Genomic DNA, 20,661 nt, shown 5'->3' with positions numbered 1-20,661 from the left:
AACGTATATTTCAAACGCAACAAATGATACACGGCCGTCATTGTGAATGTCGATGGAAACGATTGAAAAAACATAGTTTCGACAAAGTTGTCGAACCGAAAAAGACCTCTCGTTTAAGAGATTAATTATGAAAATCGGTAAATTGATCATAAAGCTATCAGCAAATTTATTATTTCATCTTAAAATACCGACCAAGGTTCATCTACCTATGAACCCATACAATTTTTTTTCATGCATTACCAATTTGGGAAGAATATTTTATGTATAAAGTTTTTTGTCTTCAAAAGACCTTTCATTTGAGGGGTCTATCGTTCTAGTTGGCCAACGCACTAAAATGTTATTAAAAAATTGGCTTTTTTTAGCCATTATTCACTTCGTGAAATGTGCCACGTCGAAACTTCCGAGATCTCGAACCGGTTCAAAAAAAGAACCGATTCAACGAATTTTGCAATCGTGTGTGTGACGCATACCTTCAACGAACAGCTATCAGACGCTGCAGCGAAACGGTAATAACCGGTATTATTCTTTTGAAGGTCGTCGTAGCGGTAATTCAAGGTCATCGAGCCGTGTCGCTTTTGCTATGACGTTTGGCAGCAGTTCCAAACTTTACAGCCAGCAGTTTTGCAGTTTAGCAGATCTGTGGAAAGTTTAACAAGTTATGAGTGTTGCACAGTTTACCTGAAACCGAAAATAAAAAGTGCGTTCAGCTAGTGAAGCTACGAAGGTGAATCTGAAAGTATTGTGTTTGTGGAAAATTGTTGTTTTGTTGGAATAGCTTGAAGCTATCGCATTTGCAAAGTCGTCTCGTATGTTGTTCTTTTTTCGTTGGTGATCAGTGTTGGAAATTTCTGGATACCGTCAAGATACGGTAATAAAGCCACTAAATTAAATCGTTGTTGAAATACATCTCTCGTGCTCGAACAAAAGAGGAGGTGAATTTGTGTTTTCAAAGCAGTGGGTGAAACATCCAACAGGGTGGAGCACCGACAACATTCCAATATTCCACTGTTCAGTAGGGCACCGGAACATCCGGCAGCCAATGAAATTAACGGCCTCAAAATGAGTCTCAACGAAGGGAACGATTTTCTGGTAAGTAATCGCATTCTTTTGCTGCGTTTCTAGGGAGTGTTATCAGTGCTCATCCGGAGTACTCCACCCCGCGGGTTCATAAGCAAAGCGGCAACATATTGGTCGGTTAGCTAGCATATGGAACGTGAAGTTGGGATCCCTGTGAATGACGAACGAAAAAATCCCCGCAATTCCACCAGCAGCCTCATTTAAACATGATGCATGACGTGGCTTGAAAGGTGTTTTGATTGCATCAGAAAACAAACGCTTGGGCGTCGGTATGAGCTGTGCAACAGTGACCGTTTTTCCATTTTGTGTGTGTGCCTCCGAACAAACATACGCCAAAGCCATCATATCCCGCATTACTTTTCCTTCGGAAACCCTCATCATTTTACGTGCAATACTCTTTTCTCTTGATTAAACGAAGTGTCTATTAGAAAGGATCTGATGCGGGTGATCGTCTACCACAGGGGAGTGAGGGGTATTAAATATCATTGGGGCAAAATTTCACAAAGATTTCCATGTTGCTATTACACGTCGTTAGTGAAATGTTCAACTCGTCTAGTGTTTTAGAATAGTAAATTATACGAATACAAAATAGAAGTAATTTTCACAATTATTGAAATTTAGGGCCACAATAAAAACATACTAATATCGAATGCAATATGGGTCAAAACGTAAGAAACTTTCAAAACATCAACAATGGTAGAAAAAGGACCTGTGTGGTCATCAACAACTATTCTATTGTCTTAACTTACAAAATTTCAATTTTGGGATGACTTATCTCAAAATATGTGCCAAAAGTTTATTAAAACAACTTTATTTTCAAACCACATACAATGTTATCGTTGGGTTTTAATCGTTTTGAACCAATGTTTTTATGGCTCTTATAAAATTATGTCTGGAAAGATTGGTCTGAAAAAATTGTTTTAATGTAGTTTTTGTGTTTCTTTGTGTGTTGGTTATGGAAAATTAAAGTTTTTTACGATTCGATTTTAATTTTCTTAAAACAGGTGTATATTGCCTCAGATTCCCCTATTTAAAACACTTCCCCCAAACAGTTTTAAAAATAAAACTAATTTGACTGTGTATCTAGTATTCAGGATTATGTTGGGAGAGTATACATAAAATAAAAACATGTAGACGCGTACTGAGTGTTGCTCCTTACTTTTTGCGTGCTTAAGGCTTGATTAGTTAATGTTAACTTTTAGATATGATCGTCAATCATTTGAGAACTATTGCTGATGTTTGCAATGAAAAGAAACAATCTGACCTTATCTATCGCTCATTTCATCGTACCTTGTTGATGGAGCATGTTTGCACATTCGTAAACATTTTCTTCTTCTTCCGATGTGCAATGGTGAATTCTAAGTTTACACAAACCATTTCATACTCTTGCCAGATAACGGTACAATGACACCTTTTCTATTTCTCCTATTTTTCGGGCCCAGTATAGGTACACCGATACGCCATTCGGCGTCAGGATCGGTTTTGCGTAGTGCCTTTCAACGTTTTTGGGGTACAAATTTATTGCGCATCTTATGCGGCGAAATACAACTCCTGCGGAATGGGGGATGAACTGATCTGGTGCAGTACGTGACGGTATTGCGTGAGGATGTCCGCTGGCATGGGAAGAAGATTTCTTATCGGTTATCAAACACAACTGCAACCAATAAGCGCATGTTGACGTTGCTCTGCCGAATGCACACGCGAACCCTCGGACAGGTCGATGCAATGCACCTTTTCAAAAACAAACTCAAGTTCAAGGATGTTCCTTCGGCACTCTCTACCCACATACAGAGCACATCTTTAGCATTCAGTTCGTTTTCTTTTTTTTCGTTCCACCTCGGTTTCCATTCATGAGATAAGGTGGCGAGTGGCTCATGTGGCTTAACGGATCAAGCACATGGCTACACAGCTTGTCGTTACCCAAAGATGCCTAAGTTCAAACCAAGTTGTACTCGAAAAGTTGATAAGGTCCCTCGACGAGAAAGACGGCCGAGGGGAAAATGGCCGATCGCTGGCATGCGTCGTTTAAATTATGTAATTTGTTTTTTTGTGGCTGGTCCATTCTGTCAAAAACGAGTTTTGATTTTCTTTACATTTCTGAACCGGCACATGTTATATTCAAAGCGTGTTAAAAACTTTTGTAGAATGGTATTAATGTTAACGCAATGATTAAACCTCCTTACCAATTGAAACTAACTACTTTCAACCGAAATTAGCGCTTGTAGGCATGATTTGTTATCAGATATATCGAGTACAAGCAGAACACTTTACAATATGCAGGCTGGCGCCGGTTTTCGTCACCAAGCGAAACTAGTCTGAAGCGGGAAACCTGCAACAAGTCGTTTATTGGTCCATGTTCGAACGTTCTGTTACACAAACTGCATTACATCGTAAGAATAAAGAACGAAGCACGTTACTAAAAACTAATTCCGAACTACTTTCAAACGAAAACGGGCCAGCCTGTAATGAGCTTTTGATTGGTTTGCAATGATCATCAGTTCAGGGCTCAGGGCTATCAGTTTCTTATCGTAGATTTGATCCCCTTGACTACAGACTACGCTATGTATTCTGAATAATCTTTTCTACACTTTTCTATTTTATTTTAGAATTGTTCCGAACCCCTCGATATTTCAAACTTACCTCAATGTTATAAATGTTTCTACCCAAAAGATTACATCCGTTTTAGACGTAACTTTTTCAAGAAACTGAAGCATCCAAAATGACATCGACATAAAATCTCGCTCTAGGAAAAACCGGTTCAAAATTCATAATTGCTTCAGAGGTGCCTGGGTTCTCTTGTACGGCGAGCCTGCTGCCCCTATCCATACGTCGTGTCCTTAATCCTTGAACATCGGGAAGAAAGCAGGAGATACAGCATAAACCGGTTACATTTATGGTTTTCGTATGGAAGTATCATTCCATTTAATTCTCCCACGTTTTTGGCTTCTTCCTTGTCCCGGGGCGGGATTGCTTGAGGTGAAGCGTTGAAACATTTCACTCGCACCCGAAAACAAATCGAACTGATTGCGATTGAAAAGGGCACCGTCGATGTGTATCTGGAATGGTGAAAGGAAGCGTTACAAGAAAACGCACGAGAAAGGATCCTAAAGGATCGTATACGTTGGTAAAAGTGGAAGTAAAAGTAAACCTGTTTTTCGGAGCCGCTCAACTTAATCTTGACTGTGTGGTTTTAGGTTTATGTAAGAAAGCAAAAGCATACTGAAAGAAACACCCATTGATATAAAATTCGGAAATAGGAAAAAACGATCAAATTTAAACGACGGTGACAAACAAGCAAACCAAAAACAGAGTGATTAATAAAATGTAGCAACATGAGAAAATTGAGTCAACATCACGATGGACTGCACAAGTAAGACAAGTCAATGGCAAATGAAAACTCTGATCTACAGATTGCCGGTTTTCTTAGTTCCTACATGTAATGCCGCTCCGTTTTGGTTGTTTTTGGGAATTTTCCGGTTTTTCCATCTTCTTTACGAGACTTCTCTTCTACTTCTATTCCCACTTCTTTCATACATCAACTATGCTTCGCATCCCTCTCTCTCTCTCTCTCTCTTCCCATCATTCCGTTAATCAAATTTAATTCACTCTTATTCCTTCTCGTACGTTCATCAATTTCTCCTGTTTCTTCCTCTCAAGGAGCAAGTGAATGTATAGTTTTTCTTTCGATGTTCGTTTTGTTTTTCTTCTTTTTGTTATTGTCGGCGTCTTGGCACGTTTTACCCCTTTCGGCCACAGGTGACTGACCACTACTCACCACACACACACACACTCTTCTTTCTTTTTGGTTAAGTTATCCAACGTTCGCTACGGGGGAAGTAACGACCATTTCTCCACACTCCTTTCCACCACCTTTCTCTTTGGATGATGCTACGGGAAAAAATCTCGTCTATGCTTCACGAGAGCAGAACCTTTTGCACATAACACACACCCAAACCGAGCGCGTGGGGTTCTATAATTTCCATATTTTTCTTATCGTCCGCCTTGTTTTCTCCAATGGCTTCCCGTTTGGCGGTAATGCCCAGAACTTTTTGATTCACGTGCGTTGTTGGCGGTCTTCGCGAAGCCGTGAAGTTTGCCCAACCGACGACGCTGCCTGGCGTTGTTGTGGAGAAGTTGTAGGCAGGAAGGATCGCCGAGAACAAAACGGGAACGAACGGAGAGGAGAGATGTTCCACTGGGTTGGTTTGGCTGCGGAAGGCACCGAGTTGAAGAACCTGGCTAGAATTTCAACTTCGTACGTTGGCCATCGGGTAGGAACCTACATATCGTCCACGGTTCTACGGCTCAGTTGCGCGTCGGTTGTACTTTGTGGCGGTTCTGTCATAAGACGCGCGTCTTCGTGTTGCTCCCTTTATTTGCTTCACATTTCCCGACTGCGTGCTTCATATTTCCCGAGTTTGTTCCCCGTGCGGTGCTCATATTGTGGTTTCAGGACGTTTGTTGAACAGCCCGCCAGCGAAGCAACATGTAGCAACGGCTATAAGCTTCCGGTACTCCATCAAGTGATACCCTGTGGGGTGTAACGGCGTCGCTGTCGCCGTAAAGATGGCGCATTATGTAAGTATATCAACAAAAGTGCCCTACAATTTCCGTCCGGGAAGAGACAGCTTCTTGGTGGTGCCTTTTTTGGGGCGTCTCAACCCGTACTTCACGGCGAACCGGTACAGTTCGCGAAATATAACGGAACTTCTTACCGATCTTTCTCCACCACCGCGGCAAAGCAGAGCGCCGCCCCCTCTCCAAACCCTGCTATTCTACCGGTAAACAACGGACACACAAAAGAAAATGGCGGCCACGGTCTGGCTCAAGCCGGATTCAATTTGGAAAGGACCGTTTAATCGATGTGTTTGCAATATGGTCTTGTATGTTTGCTATTGCTGTAGACAATCGATCACGGCTTATGGATTATTTATACATCGTTCCATAATTGATTACTGCTCAAAGGTTCTTGTAGTAGAATGGGCCACTCGCGTGGTGAAGGTAAGTTATGTCCCGCCCTCACCGATGCTGGTTTTTAAAACCTTGACTAAGGCGTACCTTTCCGAAAAAATAAATGTCAGTCGTCACACAAAAGTTAGCCTCATTCTCATAAATATGCGTCATGCTTATATGAGAAAAAATAGTACTCCTTGTTTAATGGATCCTGACCTTCGGAAGGGGTGTATCGAAAAGATATGACTCCACTATCTCACGCGTATAACTGGTAGCTGTGGGCGCCCCCGAATGTTGTCCAGATACGGTACGAAGCAATTCCACCGTAAAGCGTTCTGGAACACCGTGATAAGAGGCTAATCAGCTGTGTATTTACCTGCCTGCCATGTGTCACCGGAGAGAGAGAGCTGCTACAAGCTGTTTATGGCATACCGGAGGCTTCAGATTGGAGGTAGTGGCTTTAAGTGTGGCTGGATTTAGCGAATGAGCTATAACACGTTTGTACTTGCGGTGTGAGCGCCCAAGGAAGGTAGCTTGGGGAGCTGAAAAATCATGCGCAATTTATCGACATTCAAAATGGTTGTAAATTACTTGACACGCGCGGCCGTGAGGCGGGATGATGGGGACAGGAATACTTCCCATATTCTTCGCACCCAGTGGTGGTCCAGAAGTGCGCATTTTCTGTTCCGAACAGTGATAGAAACCAGTACGATCAAGCATTAGGCCAGAGCTGAAGAGATCGACTTTCGTCCAGTCGGTACTGATAATGATTATCTCTATGGCTCTGGACGGTGCACTCCATAATCGGGAACACGTTGGTGTTTTGCCGATGGGTGGGACCTTGAAAATCCCTGAACTTTATGATTTTTGCTGAACACAAGTTAGATGATAGAGACAGAAAAAATGGAAATTCAAAAAAGATCGTTTGTTAGGATGAGATCTTCTCTCGACTATCCTATTAGCACGACTTGCGGTATGTAATTGAGCCGGTATATTGTTCCCGCGACCCCTTTTGGTACCTCCCATGTGTCGGCCCTGTGGTCCTATTAGTCCAACTGTCTACTATACTAGAGCAGTTTGCCTGCGCCGAGGACACTCTGCTGTCGGGGACGGATAATTACATTACGATGGTTTTTTAATGCATTGCGCGCGCCCTCGTCGCCGTCTCGCGTTCTGTTTTCCGCTTTTCGCAACGATCACCTTCCGCGTCAAAAACCCTGCCGCCTGGCGCTACCCGACCTCCGACTGGTGGTCGTACGCGGGGAAATGAGTCCCAGTTTGAACATCCCCAGAGTTTACCTTGCAGGGTTTATCATTGTTACCGCAAATGAGCCTCCCTTAGCCGGTTACGACGCCGGCTTCGAGACGGTACAGGGAAGAAAGTGTACAAGTGTGTATGAGAGACGGTTGTGTGTTTGTGCGTGTTTGTGTGGGACACACGAGAAGATCGCCGTCGGAAAGATCTTCTGAGAAAGCGCCATTTCCCGCGAGTCGGGAAAAAGAGAGCGTAAAGGTAATCCACTTGAATAACACGATGCTGTGGCTCTGTGTGAGAGAGGACTTGTGGAAAAAATTATGTTTCCCCGGGAGAGAAGGAAGGGAACGATACCGGAGGGCGGGCGATACGACGTAGCAACAGGTACACGGAGGCGTAGGTCGCGCCGGAGGGGCGTGGATGTGTTGGGTCAGGTGTATCAGGGGCCGCGACGTCGTCGCGAGTGCGCGCGCCTCTAATATTGCCAACCGGCTTCGTCTCGCACTCGACCAAAGGCCCGCCAGTATCGGTTGAGACCTCGCACCGTGCAGACCCGGTGCTGCACGGGACACCCAGTACCAATTCCGAGCCGGGTTCAAAACACCACGCGCTTTACGATCGCGATCAAAATGCAGAACAACGCCGATCGCCATTTCTTCGCGGCATTGAATCGACCCGCCCTAACTCTCCTTCTCCCTGTGGTAAAAATTGCGAGAGTAATCTGTCGGGCAGCATCGATCGCAACCAGCCGCATGTAACGTTTTAATGTTCATATACCGTGCAAAGGAAAATAGTTGCCACGTACAGCGATTTTCGTTTCGCGTTCCGCCGGGCCTTTCGTTCGATGATCGGTGCCCGGGCTACCTTCCTTCGCCAACCCATTTGTTTTATGCTCCGTGCAGAACAACCCTTGTGGGCGCATAAGAGTTGGGAAGTAGATGCCAGTGTGGCAGTCTCGATACTTCCGAAGTGTTAACCGTGGAGTGAGTGTTTTCGCTGTGGTTTTCTTTGCGTGGCGAAGTGTTTTGCGTCACCGACTAGGGGAGAATCTGTTTCGGTTTTCCTGTGTAGAATTTAACGAAGGAAACTAAAATTTAACCTCAATTCTCTAGTCAAGTTTCCTGTCACGTACCATCATCATAACGTGTGTTGTATGTGACCTTCCATTGTTAGTGTTTTTGAAGTAAAAAAAATGTTTCAAGTGTCGCCGCTGAAACGCCGTCGATCGACACGATCGTGCTGGCAGTGCAGTTCCCTCGATGTACCGTAACGTGCGCTGCAAAAGGTTTCAGTGAGACTATTGACCCTTATAGCAACGGTGGAAACATATCTATATCGATGTTTAAATGAATGTGCATTAATTGCCAAACTGCAATTGTACCGCCGATCAGACGGCCATCGCCACAGCGGGGTAGACGGGTGCGGCAATAAAGAGGAAACTCTCATCCGTTACACATCACCACGGTGGTTGAATAATCTGCGTTGGCACGCCGTGGACCGAAGAGAAATGGGTTTCGCGACTCCGCACCGCATTTCCACCAGCACCGAGATGAGTGGGAAGAGATGCCAGATGAAAATTCCATTACTTTCTGCGGGCGGCGAGTATGATTATTAGGTTCACACTGTCGTGCTTCGAAGACCCGGAGTTGCTGAAGTGACGGTTCAGTAGGAGTTTAGTGTGCGACAAGAGTGTGACTTTTGTGTTTCGGTTGAACAAGCCACACGGATTTGGAAGATAGTAGGTCCCACAGCCTACGTGCCTGGGCTAACGAAAAAATAAATAAAAATATATATATCCATTGTGCCTGTGTCTGTGGACAGCAGCAGCATTTCCGCGGTGGTGGCATTAATCAGCGCCATAAAGACCAGAAAATCATTCGACCGGAAGCGGCCGAGTGAGAGTTGCTGAAAGCGCGTTCACTGCTGCTACTGGCACTGGAAGAAATTGTCCGTCCCGTGGACCGGCGGAAGAGTGAATGATTGTGGACGTGGGGCGGTGGGGACAGGGCGCGAATATCATACAACACCCAACTCGGTGTGGCTCGGCGGAACATTCAGGTCGGCGTGTAACGTTAGTAACGCCAACTGTCGCAACAGTGTGAGGGGCCGCTTTTCCTGTGTGCCTACGTGAAAATACGGCTAACCCAAGCCCATAAGGAGGAAAACTTGTGAGCGAATTTGCAGTGAACGCGTGAAAGTAGAAGAAGCAGTTGGAAAAGGGATAGGAAAGCAAGCAAGTTGAACGAACATCAAAGATCGGCAGCAAAACTTCGGCAAGATGGATGGTGATATAAACAATTTTCTCTTCAACGTACGTATTTTGGGGGGCATCCCCTCCCTCACACGGTTATTGCAACAAAATGGTTATGTGTGGGTTTTGGGAGGAAGTACCGGGAAAGGAAAATGCAAGTTTGATTGGTACTTTTCGGTGCTTTTCCGATCCGATCGTGAACGATCGTTTTGAGGCTATGAAGGTGTTGGGAAAGTAGTGTCGGATGATGAAATAGTTTTTCGTTCAGTTTAATAAAATTGCCATGGGATATTATTTCTTGATGAGGGAAAACTTAGACATCAGCCATTTGTTTTATTAAAAAATCGCGAGGCTGTTGCGTGGCGTATAAATATGCAATGGAAGTCTCAAAAATCAATATTGGCATAGATGATTTTCTTACGTGGCATTTAGTTGTAACTGTTGCTTCTCGATAACTTATCTTTACGGTAACTTGTAGCAGTGAAATGTACACAGTTGGTAGCGTTGTAAATACTTCTACAGCTGGACAGGGAAGTGCACAGAAAAGAAGAATCTCCAACGTATTTTCTTTGCTCCGGTTTCTCTAAATCATTTTCGTTTGTTTCGGTATAAATTAGAATTTTTATTTGTTAGAAGTTTAATTTTTTATGCCCTTGGTAATTGTTTTCATTTGTTATTATTATTTCATTCATTATTTCATTTCATTTCAAAGAATTCTGAGTTTGAGATATTAGAAAGGAATCACTTCATTTTTCATCGTCGAGTGGATTGAGATGGAACAATGTCGTCGTCAGAGCTATTTTTTTTTTCAAACTGATGGGAGGCACTGAACGTTCATCCTAAAGAACTCCAATCAGATTTGATACTTCTTTAATTTTTAAATTATTTAACAAATTAAAATAAGCAAAAAGCACTAAAATATCGCGTTCATTTCGAACTTAAATTAAACGTTTAAAACCACTTGAGATGAATTGTGCCGCGATTGCCACACTTCTTGACGAGAGCACCTCTTATCGGCGATATGTAGAGGCTTCAACGTGTGCTCCAAGACCCTTAGCGATAAGGAAGGCGAGGGAAGGTCGTGCATCAAACGCTTTCAAAAACATTCATTCACCTAACCTCGCTTTATGCTTGCCTGTTCGTTTAATGTGGTGAAAAACGAGTTTTCAATGTTTTTCCTTTGTCACACTTTGCACACGCTTTTTTATGTGTCTTGTCTTGGGGAAATTCGTTTTCGTTTAGAAGTTGTTGCTTAATGTTTTATTTTCCCCGCCTGTTCTAGAATATTGCGTCGGGTTGTTTGTTAAACAGTCGTTTACTTTACGCCGAGTGTGTGATATGCGGTTCATTTCTTATGGGAACGGAACCACCACGTCGACAACCACCAGGCGCGCAACCTGTGTTGCCTCCCTATCTCGTAGCCCCACAAAATGCTCCCGACATTTGTTGAAATATTTTTTTAAAACTATATGTGTATGTGTGTGCCTTGCGCCACGATGCCTATTTCGCCGGTTGTGATCTGTCGCTCAGGGTTTCCGTTTTTTTTCTCTTCGTGAAAGTCGACGGATGCGAGAGGGTGGTAATGGATGTTGCCACCTCCCCGTGGGGATAAAGCCGGGCTGTTCCGAGCGAAAAAACACGTGCTCCGCGTAGCAAAAGCTGTCGACGTAAGCAAGCGCACTGGAGAAACCTGTTTCCCGAGAGCTTTTGCTGCTGACGTCCGTCTTCTGGGCCGCGAGCTATTGTGACTTTTTTTCCACCGGTGGAAGTTCCCTCACTCGGCTCACTATCACCTTCGGTCACGCGAAATCTTGGCAAATAAAAGTATTAACCCCCGCTTTGAAGCCCTTGGGAAGTAGAAAAAAGGAAACATCCCATGGACTATAATTTCCCTACAGAACCAAACCAGCATAACGTCAACTCAACCGGTTTTGACGGTTCGCCGGTTGCCGGTCTCCCGAATGTGGCGCATTTGGTCGGATTTCTCTCACCGGTCCCGTACCGGAGAGGACGCTGCAAGAGCTTGTGTCAAAATGACGCAATCTGGTCGATGGAGCCCCGATGGAATCTCTCCCAACGTGGCTGTCTTTGTGCTGCCTTACTGCCATTTAGGGGTGCCCCTTTCGCATTAACCACCGTGAAAGCTGGGCAGGGCCAATGAATATCGGGTGGCGGCAACCTACCCACCCTAGACACCGTGCCCGTGTCCATTGCCCAGCGGCCGCAACGTTCGAGGGCCGCGCCATCGCCATTGTTGTTGACCTCAATCTGACTACTTAGAGCATAAACGCGGCGGTTCAACGTCAACCGTTCGCCGCAACTATCGATCGACCTGCAATATGCTGCAGCGCAGGGCTTTTACGGGTTTGGAATTCGTTCCTAGCGCAGCAGGCCATCGAAAGCCAGTTCTAGTTGCCTGGTGGTACCAGCGCCCGATAGCTTCCCAAAATGAACCGAGAACTACGCTGTTCCGAGGTGGAGACCGAAGGAGAAGCCAAAAATGTTGTAGTCATCGAGAAGACCGAAACGGTATAACAGAATCCGGCAAGCGTTCTTTCGATTTTCTTTCTCCAGGTGTAACGGTATTTTGAATTCTTTAATGCATAAGGCCATTGACTCAAGCCGAGATTTTAGAAATTTTCTTTAGCGGTTCGTTGTTTTGTTGATTGGAAAATTGAGAGAAGAATTTAACCTTTACAACTTACTTTTTGAAAATACAATTTTAATACAATCTTTTAGTATCACATAGAATAGTTGTAAAAAATAAAACTAGGCTAATTTGTAAAATGCTGTGATCGTTGGCGAACTCTATTTATCAAACAGTCAAAATGGGTGGGCAAATTGAAAATAAGTACAACCCAGTCTGAATGTAGCCATGCTTAATGGTTTCCGTGTTGACGAGTTTGTGTTTCCTTCACCATTCCAAAATGCTTTCTTTCGCCACCTCCAGAGACATGGTACGCATTCTAATGACTTCTTGCAGGCGCGTAGGTTCGTCTTCGGCGACCTCATTCTTCCCGTTTTACCGTTGCATATGATTCATTCGATGGCGTTTTAAGTGTGGAATGTTGGTGGTGGACATTAAATGATGGTTTTCTACGACTTGTTTTTCTCTCCGGTGGTCGAGAAGAAGGGAACCAAGCAAAGAAGGTTACCTGGTGATATTTGAATGTAACGATAGACTGCTAAATGCTTGTGCAAACAGAGTGAGAGTAAGAGGTTCTTGTTGTTTTCGACAACAAAGGGGCTCTTTTAAACCATTCCTACACCAAAACCGATTTTCTTATGATCTCCATTTTAACCTTGGCTTGAGACATTGCAAATGTCGCTTTCAAAATCGGCAAGCTTCGTGCTTCACCAGCGCCGCCGCTAACCTTTCACCGGCGATTAATCACTTTCGGTTCAACCGAGACCACGTGCTCTCTCAGTTGGGACTTTGTGGACCGGTTTTTGTTTTCGCCTCCAGAAACCCACACCACCGGTAATCAGGTTTTCCATGATGGCTGGCCAACTAGATGGTAGCACCACTACTTCTGGGGTAGTAATATTTGTAATCGTTTTTCTTGCTCGTAGTATGCTGAGGTTTTGATCGCCCTTTTCATTTGAAAGTTTTCCGTCCAAGGAAGCTAAGATCCTTTCGCCAACGCCGCAACAGGATGCACGGAGAGTTATTTTGCGTAACCGGGTATTTTAAAGTAAAACAGACCAAAACTGCCACCAAAAATCATTTAAATTTTATCTTTTTCAACCTCCATTTCACTCTCTCTCTTTTTCATCACCAAATATGCTTACCCGTACCATTCAGTTGACGGTGAAAGTAACCATAGCAAACAGTAAATTGGATCGTCGCGCGTACTTTGATTCGGTGATCGTTTTTTCCCAACATTGTCTTGTGGACTAAAAGTTTTTTATTTTAGTTTTGTTTGATCCTTACTGCACGCAATTTCGCGAATGAATGTCTTCATCGTTCACTGGAGTGGAGTGTGTGCGATTTTTTTTAACAGACGTAAAGACGCTTCAACTTAAGAAGAAGAAGGGCGCCAAGTTGCAGTTCGCGTGGCAGTCAAGAGAAAGAGCAGCGCATAGGAAGGCACGAAAGGCACCGGTTCGGGGTGGGGAGACTAGACCGCTCGAAAACCCTGACATTTTGCGGTCCGGAATGCGTGTGATACGACGCTGGCGGCGACGTTTTCGGGTTAAGTCACTTGGCACAATGTAAATTGGGTCAACGCGCAGACGAATTTCGAGTTGAATAAATCCCTACCGTCACTGGAACGATTTTGCACGGCTCAACTCAATGATTGCTGGCTCTAAAAGCTTATGTGCTGAATGACTCAATGAGGAGAGAGTTTGAACTCTTTTCAAAGTTTATATGTGACACAGGGCATGCCCTACACCGTGGTTCAATAATTGAATTATATTCACAATCAACAACAGGAACAAGATGAATATTTGTTACTTGCGATGAAGACGTCAGAAGTTCCTTTTTAAAAATACCCATCCTACGCAATGGGATTATTGGCCAAAAATATTGGCTCCTTATGATGTGAGCGCCACGCGTGACGCAATTCTAGCTGCATGTAAATCTGGACCAGAGCAACTGTTTGGCCCAGAGGCTTTCCTAATTTAATATTGCACAATGGGCTCGGGTTTAACTTCTCGTGCGAATCCTGCGGGGCTTCACATGCGATTGCGTAATAATGGTCGCTGGCGTCAGTCGTATGTGTGGAATGGAAGTCTACCTGCTAGTGGGGGTGGGGAGGGTAGGACGAAAAGTCCACCTCAAGCTGTCGATGGGTTTATCAGTTGGAATGCATTGAACGACGTGTTACTTATTCGTTTTTCTTTTCTCTCTCCTTCTTTCTTCCATCCCAGCAGGACGATTGGTCGGGTGAGGATTTCATGGACACCCTGCTGAAGATGGACGATACGATGCTGTTCAGCGGACCGGGCACCGACGCCAACGGTGGCCCCGACGAGCTGGACGAATTCATGAACCGGCTGAACAAGAACTACGCCAACGAGACGTGCCTGGGCGAGCAGCCGGTCATGTCACCGCTTTCGTCGCACTCCTCCTCGGATCAGGACTTCCACGGGTTTCCGAGCGTGACTGGCAGCAGCGGCGGTGGCTCGCTAGACGGTTATCTCGACGACGATTTCACCGGTGGCAGTGCCGGTGGTGGCAGCCTGTCGGACGATCCGGCCACCTTCAAGCCGCTCCTGATGAACGTGGACTTTACCATGCTGAACGACACCGACCCGAACTGCGCGACCGAGCAGCAGATCCTCTCCTCGGGCGCCTCGGACAGTGGCCTATCGAGCGATCATCTGGACCTGTAAGTAGAAGTTTGGCAACTTCCCCGGGCAAAAGAGAAAGAGAGAGAGAGAAATAGGTGACACATCTGTGTCTATGGCCCGAAACCAACCAAACTGTGCTGGGCTGATTCAACAACAAGGGTTTTCTTGATGTTACTTCCAATGTTATGCTACCACGATCGAGTGAAAGGTGTTGCACCTTAGCAGCCTCTTTGGCGACCCCAACAGCAATGCGCCACGTTAACCGTTAACCGCCAAGAGAACGAATGGAAAGACAGCATCCGGCAGGCGGGCAGGGGAAAAAAATGAAAGGGAACAAAATGCAGAGCACTTTCGAACGTGCGTGATGAAAGGAGCACAAACTACATTCCCATGCTCGGAACGAGCAGCAGCAGCGAGCTGCAGTGTCTGTTTTTGACATTTTAAACGCAAGTATGAAATCACGCAGACCAATCTTGGCGTGAGATGAGATGCCTTCCGAAATGCTTTCCATGACCCGGGGAAAAATAATGCATATTGCTATCATCATGCTAGACAAATCTTTCCGGGCAAATGACGGCACCGTTATGGTCCACCACTACACAATACTGATGCTCTATTTTTTTTTTCTCCTCTTGTCTCGTGTCTGCTTTCGCGTCGCTAATGTCAATTGAATGCCGTCGTTTGGCTCTCGCATAAGGCTGTGGTTGTGTGTATATTAAAAATAATTTCTATGCGCAGCAAAGCCGCCGCCGCGTCGAATTTCAGTGTGTGCCGGCGCCTTGTGTCAACGACAAAGAGCCAGCGGGGGGACAAAAACAGATGAGAATCGGTAGATCGAGAGCATTGCCTGGCCAGTTTCCGCCTGCGCCAAGAGCAGCACGCGTTCGTGCAGTCCCTTTGACGGTGGAACGGTCCACATAGTGTTAGCTTAACCTCGTATCCCTTGTACGAAAGTCGTCGGGTTATGTTGTGTAGAGGGTATGAAAAATCTGCGAATCTAATCATCACAACCGGCGCAACCAGATTTTACTGTTGGCATCATCACATCCCGCGGCTGTGGAGGACTGAACATTATGCACCGGCTTGTCTTGTTGTTGTTGACTTCTATAAAGAATAACCTGGCACTACGATGTTTGCGGTTATGCAGCGATGCGATGAATCTGCGCTAAATTCAGGTCAAACTCGGTCGGTAGCGGCTTCGTCTCTACTTCTACTCATGACTTCACTTTGCACTTCGGTTGAGTCATTCGCACGCACACGCGCATGCACAAGATCCGCGGGACCAGAAACATCGGTCGAAATGGGGTTCGAAATTGGATGGCATTCAGATAAATATAGGTCCGGCGGCCTTCATTCAATACTTTGAACAAAAAAGCGTACGCCTGTTTCACCAAGATACAACGGGCTCATTTAGGGAACAACAGAGGCCACTGATAAGAAGGACCGGAAAGTAATATCTTGGGTTCTGCGTTACAGAAAAAGAAACATATCGATATGATGAAGTACACTCTGAGATAAGAACGTGCATCATACCGGGCAGGTCTCTTATCGATTGGGAAATGGTCATAATCTCTTCCTTTTTTCTCTAGTGTACCTATAAGGTGTTGCAATGATGTCTCAAATTTTCGTATGCAGCAAATGGGACGAATTGTTTTTCATGCTGCATCTACATACAAAGAATCTTCTTTAAAAACAGTTTCTATACGTACGTACGTTCGACATGTTGAACAAACTGTTTCTTGAAGTCGGGAAGAGTGCTTAAAAAAAGGAATTTGACTGTGCTTTTTTATAAGGTCAAATTTTTAACCAAGATCCTATCAAGGATATATTCTGTGTTTGCCAATATTGTAAAATAGACAAACATGCGAAATGTGCTGTTCGAATCCCATTTATTGGTTTTATTCATATTAATTATCTTAGATCTGTTACATCGTCGAGTAGTTATACAATAAACTACATGATTTATTCGCTTTGACGCGTTATTAGCTATAATTAATTTGATTTTTCTTTTCTTCTTCCACACCCCCATCATGCCTACCGTAGGGACCCTAATACCGAGTATGAAGCACTCAGCCCGGCACTTTCCTCACCCGGACCGTCGATCAGCGAACGTGGAGGTCAAAACTCGCCGCCACGTTACGTGCAGACGATCGAAATGCATCCAACGGAGACAATGCTGCAGCAAATGCCCATCAAACCAGCACCGGCCGCAATGCAATCGCTGATCGTTGGTCAACAAACGATGACGACAACACCGCCGATCGCTAGCGTGCAGCGCACGGCAATGTCGCAGCAAAAATCGATCGTCAAAACACAGCTTGTTAGTTCGAGCATGACATCTACACAGCAGAAGCCATCCACAAAATTTAACACGGTGACAGCGGGGGGTACCACGGCCGTGTATCACCCGGGAACCGGCGCTGGCATTGCACCGAAGCGACTCGTTACAACGTCCGTCGTTTCGGGCAGCAACGGAAAGGAGCTAAAGATCATTCGCATGGCGACGATGAAGAACGGTCAAACGGTTGCGGTGGCCAATGGGCTAACGACCGCTAACCATTCGGCCAACAAGAAGGTAACGCTACAGCTGAAGAATACCCCGGGGGCCGTCAACACATCGGCAACCAACGGAGGAACGATGCTGCCGAAGAATGTTGTGCTAACGTCGGCCCCGAACGGGGCCGGTGGTGTGCGCAAGATCATTCGCATGCAGCAGCCAACCCAACAGAACGGCCGCCCGATACTGGTGCCGGTAACGATCCAGGATCTGCGTACGATCAAGATTGTGAACACGTCCAACTTGAAGAACAAATCGGCCAACATTAAGCTGGCGGCGGCTAACCTGCTGCAGCAATCCAAGCAGGGTCTGATTCAGAAGAACGTCGTCCTGAGCAAGGATCAGCTGCTGGTCGACGATGGGCTTTCCGATGCCGCACCGAGCTCGTCCGACTCGGAGAGCTACGTGTTTGAGGACATTATGCAGCAGAGCAACTCGGTGATTGCGGAGGTCGAGCGCCAGCAGCAGCAGCAGCAGCATCACATGATCAGCGACTCGGACGTCGAACCAGACGGGGATGACGATGGGGATGACGATGACGTCGATATGGATGACATTGGCAAGGGACGTAACAGGAACGGAACCTACCAGAAGCTAGTGCTGACGACGGAAGAGAAACGGTTGCTGGCCAAGGAGGGCATCACTCTGCCAACGAGCTACCCCCTCACGAAGCACGAGGAACGCGAACTGAAGCGCATCCGGCGAAAGATCCGCAACAAAATTTCTGCCCAAGACTCGCGTAAGCGCAAGAAGGAGTACGTCGACGGGCTGGAAGAAAGGTGAGGCTAGAAATCGCTCTTTTCAACTATTAGTGACCGTTTTTGCTTTTGCTTTCCGTCCTACATAACGCAGTACAAAGCTGCTTTAGCATAACTGTTAGGTTTGTTAGTTAAAAACCTGAGAAAAATGAACGAAAAGTTCATCAATTAATCGATAAGTTGAGCACTTTTCATCCGCTAACCATAGTAACCATAGTAACACGTTTTTTGACCAAGAACACGTTACCATGGTAAATCGATGATATAATGCTATTCTCACCGATTAATGTTCCCTGGGTTGCTATGGTTAATGTGATTTAAGGATCATTCCACTAATTTGTTTATATCTGTCTAATTTTGCAGGGTAAAACAGTGCACCGAGGAAAACCAGAACCTGGTGAAGCGGATCAAGATATTGCAGAGTCAAAACCACGATCTCGTCAGTCAGATGAAGCGCATCCAGTCGCTGCTGACGAAGGGCACGAGCAAGACCACCCAGCCGGCCACCTGCCTGATGGTGCTGCTTATCAGCATGGCGCTGGTAGCTGTCCCGAATCTGAAGCTCGGCAGCACACCCGCCCAGCAGAACATCCAGGACTCGATCGAAATGGCCGAGCTGCGTCAGGAGCCGGCCAACGACAAGCTGCAGGTATCGCCCCAGAGCCGCCGCTCATTACTGTTCGACACCAAGGAACATTCGGCCGCCAGCAGCACCAGCAGCGAGGAGGAGGTAAACTTTGACGAAATCATGTCCTCGTTCAACGCGAACTCACTGATCGCCAACGAGCACGACTACTTCACCGAGGTCGATGGTGGTGCCACCCGTGGCTACGAACCACCCCACGCGAAGCGCCCTCGTGTCGCCACGACGCTGATCGACTACGACGTGGACGACGACGTGTGGAACGGTGGCCGCAAGATTCGCATCAAGCAGGAAGCGCAAGGCTCGATGTCACCCGACAGCAGCAGCAACAATGAGCTGTTCGAGCAGAAGGTACGCGAGTTTCACGCCACGTTGCAGAAGAGTGTCCACGACGTGCAGCAAGAGTTCAAGTCGGCGGAAGCGCTCGCTCTGGCCGACTCAATCAACAGCGAGCTGATCGTGGACCGCGATCTGCTCGATCTGGTGGCAAAGAAGGACAATGGACTGTACGAGCTCAACTTGGACACGTTCTCGAGCCTACAGGCGAAGGGACTCGACGGTGTGGCCGCCGGTATCGATCTACTCCGCGTGCCGGAAGCAGCTCCGATCTTGGCCGGTGCCGACACGACCGGCACCGAAGGAAACGCCGACGCACGTAAGCTGAACGCCTCCCAGCAGATCCAGCAGCAGAACAACAAACGTAAATTGTTGCTATAAAAAGGGGTCATTGTTGGCAATGGGTGGAGAGTGTAGGATGAAAGCTGGCTGTTCATCTTTACCACATCCACAAAAACACACACACACACACAAAGCTGCACAGAAAAACACTGTGCAGTCTTGTGTACCATATGTAAATACTTATTGTATTGTGCGATCATAATTCGCTTAAGAAGATGCACCGAGGGCTGTTTTAGTTTAACCACAACGTATCCTTACCCACGGTGGTCCAAACAGCACTAATTTAGCTACTAGTGACAGAGAAGAAGGAAAGGAGGAGAAGAAGGAGGAGGAGCAGGGTACATTGCAACAGGAAGTGCATTTTTTTCTTACCCGTATTTTTTCTCATGTGTACCCGAACCGAACGGAAAATACACATTCGATGTCCTTGCAAAATGCCTTAGTTGGTAAGAGTTAGAGAAAAACGGAAAGGGAAAACGTGACAGAGTTGGAACACATTGTAAGGGTTCTACATTCAAGTATTCTACTACGCCGGTACTACTAGACATTGCTAGAAGTGTAACTGTTTTTTTTTTAATTTTTATTTTCGTTTCATTAATCTTAACGGAAGGTTTTATTCTCTTTCCCACTTGTGTGTTAATGCTTCCCATCGTGTAGCTCCTTTTGTTGTTGGTGTTTACTGTGTTTCACATATGATTCCAAATTGTTGCAATCGCTCCTTCTCACGCTTTTGTTTTAGGCTTCTTCCACATGATGCTTATTTTATTATGCGCTAGTTTAAGACGGCTGTTGTTTAGGATTTAATCAAAACATCTTATGTGCAATTTATCGATTTGCTGCCGTGAAACGTCTAGACGGTTTGTACCGTCTTCATTCGAAACTACCCATTTGGGTGTACTTTTAATCACGTCACGGAAACAGTAAATGTACGGTTACGAAAACGTTATTTCAGTTTTTTCTGTTTTTATTTTTATTTTTGTTCCACTGCAACACATTCTGCCGGGTAATCCTTATATTCTAGGGTGTAGCGTATATTTCTGTTTTTAATGTTTTATTTCACACTTTCATTTAGTAAATTTTGCAAAGCATTGTTGAGCATGATAGTAGAGTAAAGCAACCTTGCGGGGGGGATATACTAGTTCTGATAAAAAAAAAGATACCATTAACGATAATTAGAACGCTAGCCTAGCT

The 20,661-nt window shown here is 45.6% G+C and overlaps 1 protein-coding gene across 3 annotated transcripts; it reads left to right on the top strand.

Annotated features, from left to right (window-relative positions):
* Nucleotides 1-654: 654 nt before the first annotated feature.
* Nucleotides 655-20,416, top strand: LOC131261390 (uncharacterized). Of its 3 annotated transcripts, none has more exons than XM_058263411.1 (4): nt 655-1,089; nt 14,415-14,872; nt 16,878-18,170; nt 18,513-20,416. In XM_058263411.1, the coding sequence occupies exons 1-4, from the start codon at nt 1,060-1,062 to the stop codon at nt 19,507-19,509; spliced, it is 2,778 nt and encodes a 925-aa protein (XP_058119394.1). In that variant the 5' UTR covers nt 655-1,059; the 3' UTR covers nt 19,510-20,416. The 3 variants fall into 3 exon arrangements, with proteins under 3 accessions (XP_058119394.1, XP_058119393.1, XP_058119395.1); XM_058263410.1 differs by having other exon boundaries at nt 14,412-14,872; XM_058263412.1 differs by lacking the exons at nt 655-1,089; nt 14,415-14,872 and adding an exon at nt 15,650-15,812.
* The last annotated feature ends 245 nt before the right edge of the window (nt 20,417-20,661 follow it).

The sequence above is a fragment of the Anopheles coustani genome, chromosome 3 (assembly GCF_943734705.1).
Source record: "Anopheles coustani chromosome 3, idAnoCousDA_361_x.2, whole genome shotgun sequence".
NCBI classification, from domain to species: domain Eukaryota; kingdom Metazoa; phylum Arthropoda; class Insecta; order Diptera; family Culicidae; genus Anopheles; species Anopheles coustani.
The sequence above is the reverse complement of the archived record's forward strand: the minus strand, read 5'-3'. Positions and strand labels throughout refer to the sequence as shown.

What these genes read in the sequence shown, in the direction of transcription:
- LOC131261390 (XM_058263410.1), top strand. Translation starts at nt 1,060, where the DNA reads ATGAGTCTCAACGAAGGGAACGATTTTCTG. An exon ending in TCGAGCGATCATCTGGACCT is followed by an intron (nt 14,873 to 16,877) that starts GTAAGTAGAAGT and finishes TGCCTACCGTAG; the next exon opens with GGACCCTAATACCGAGTATG. An exon ending in GTCGACGGGCTGGAAGAAAG is followed by an intron (nt 18,171 to 18,512) that starts GTGAGGCTAGAA and finishes CTAATTTTGCAG; the next exon opens with GGTAAAACAGTGCACCGAGG.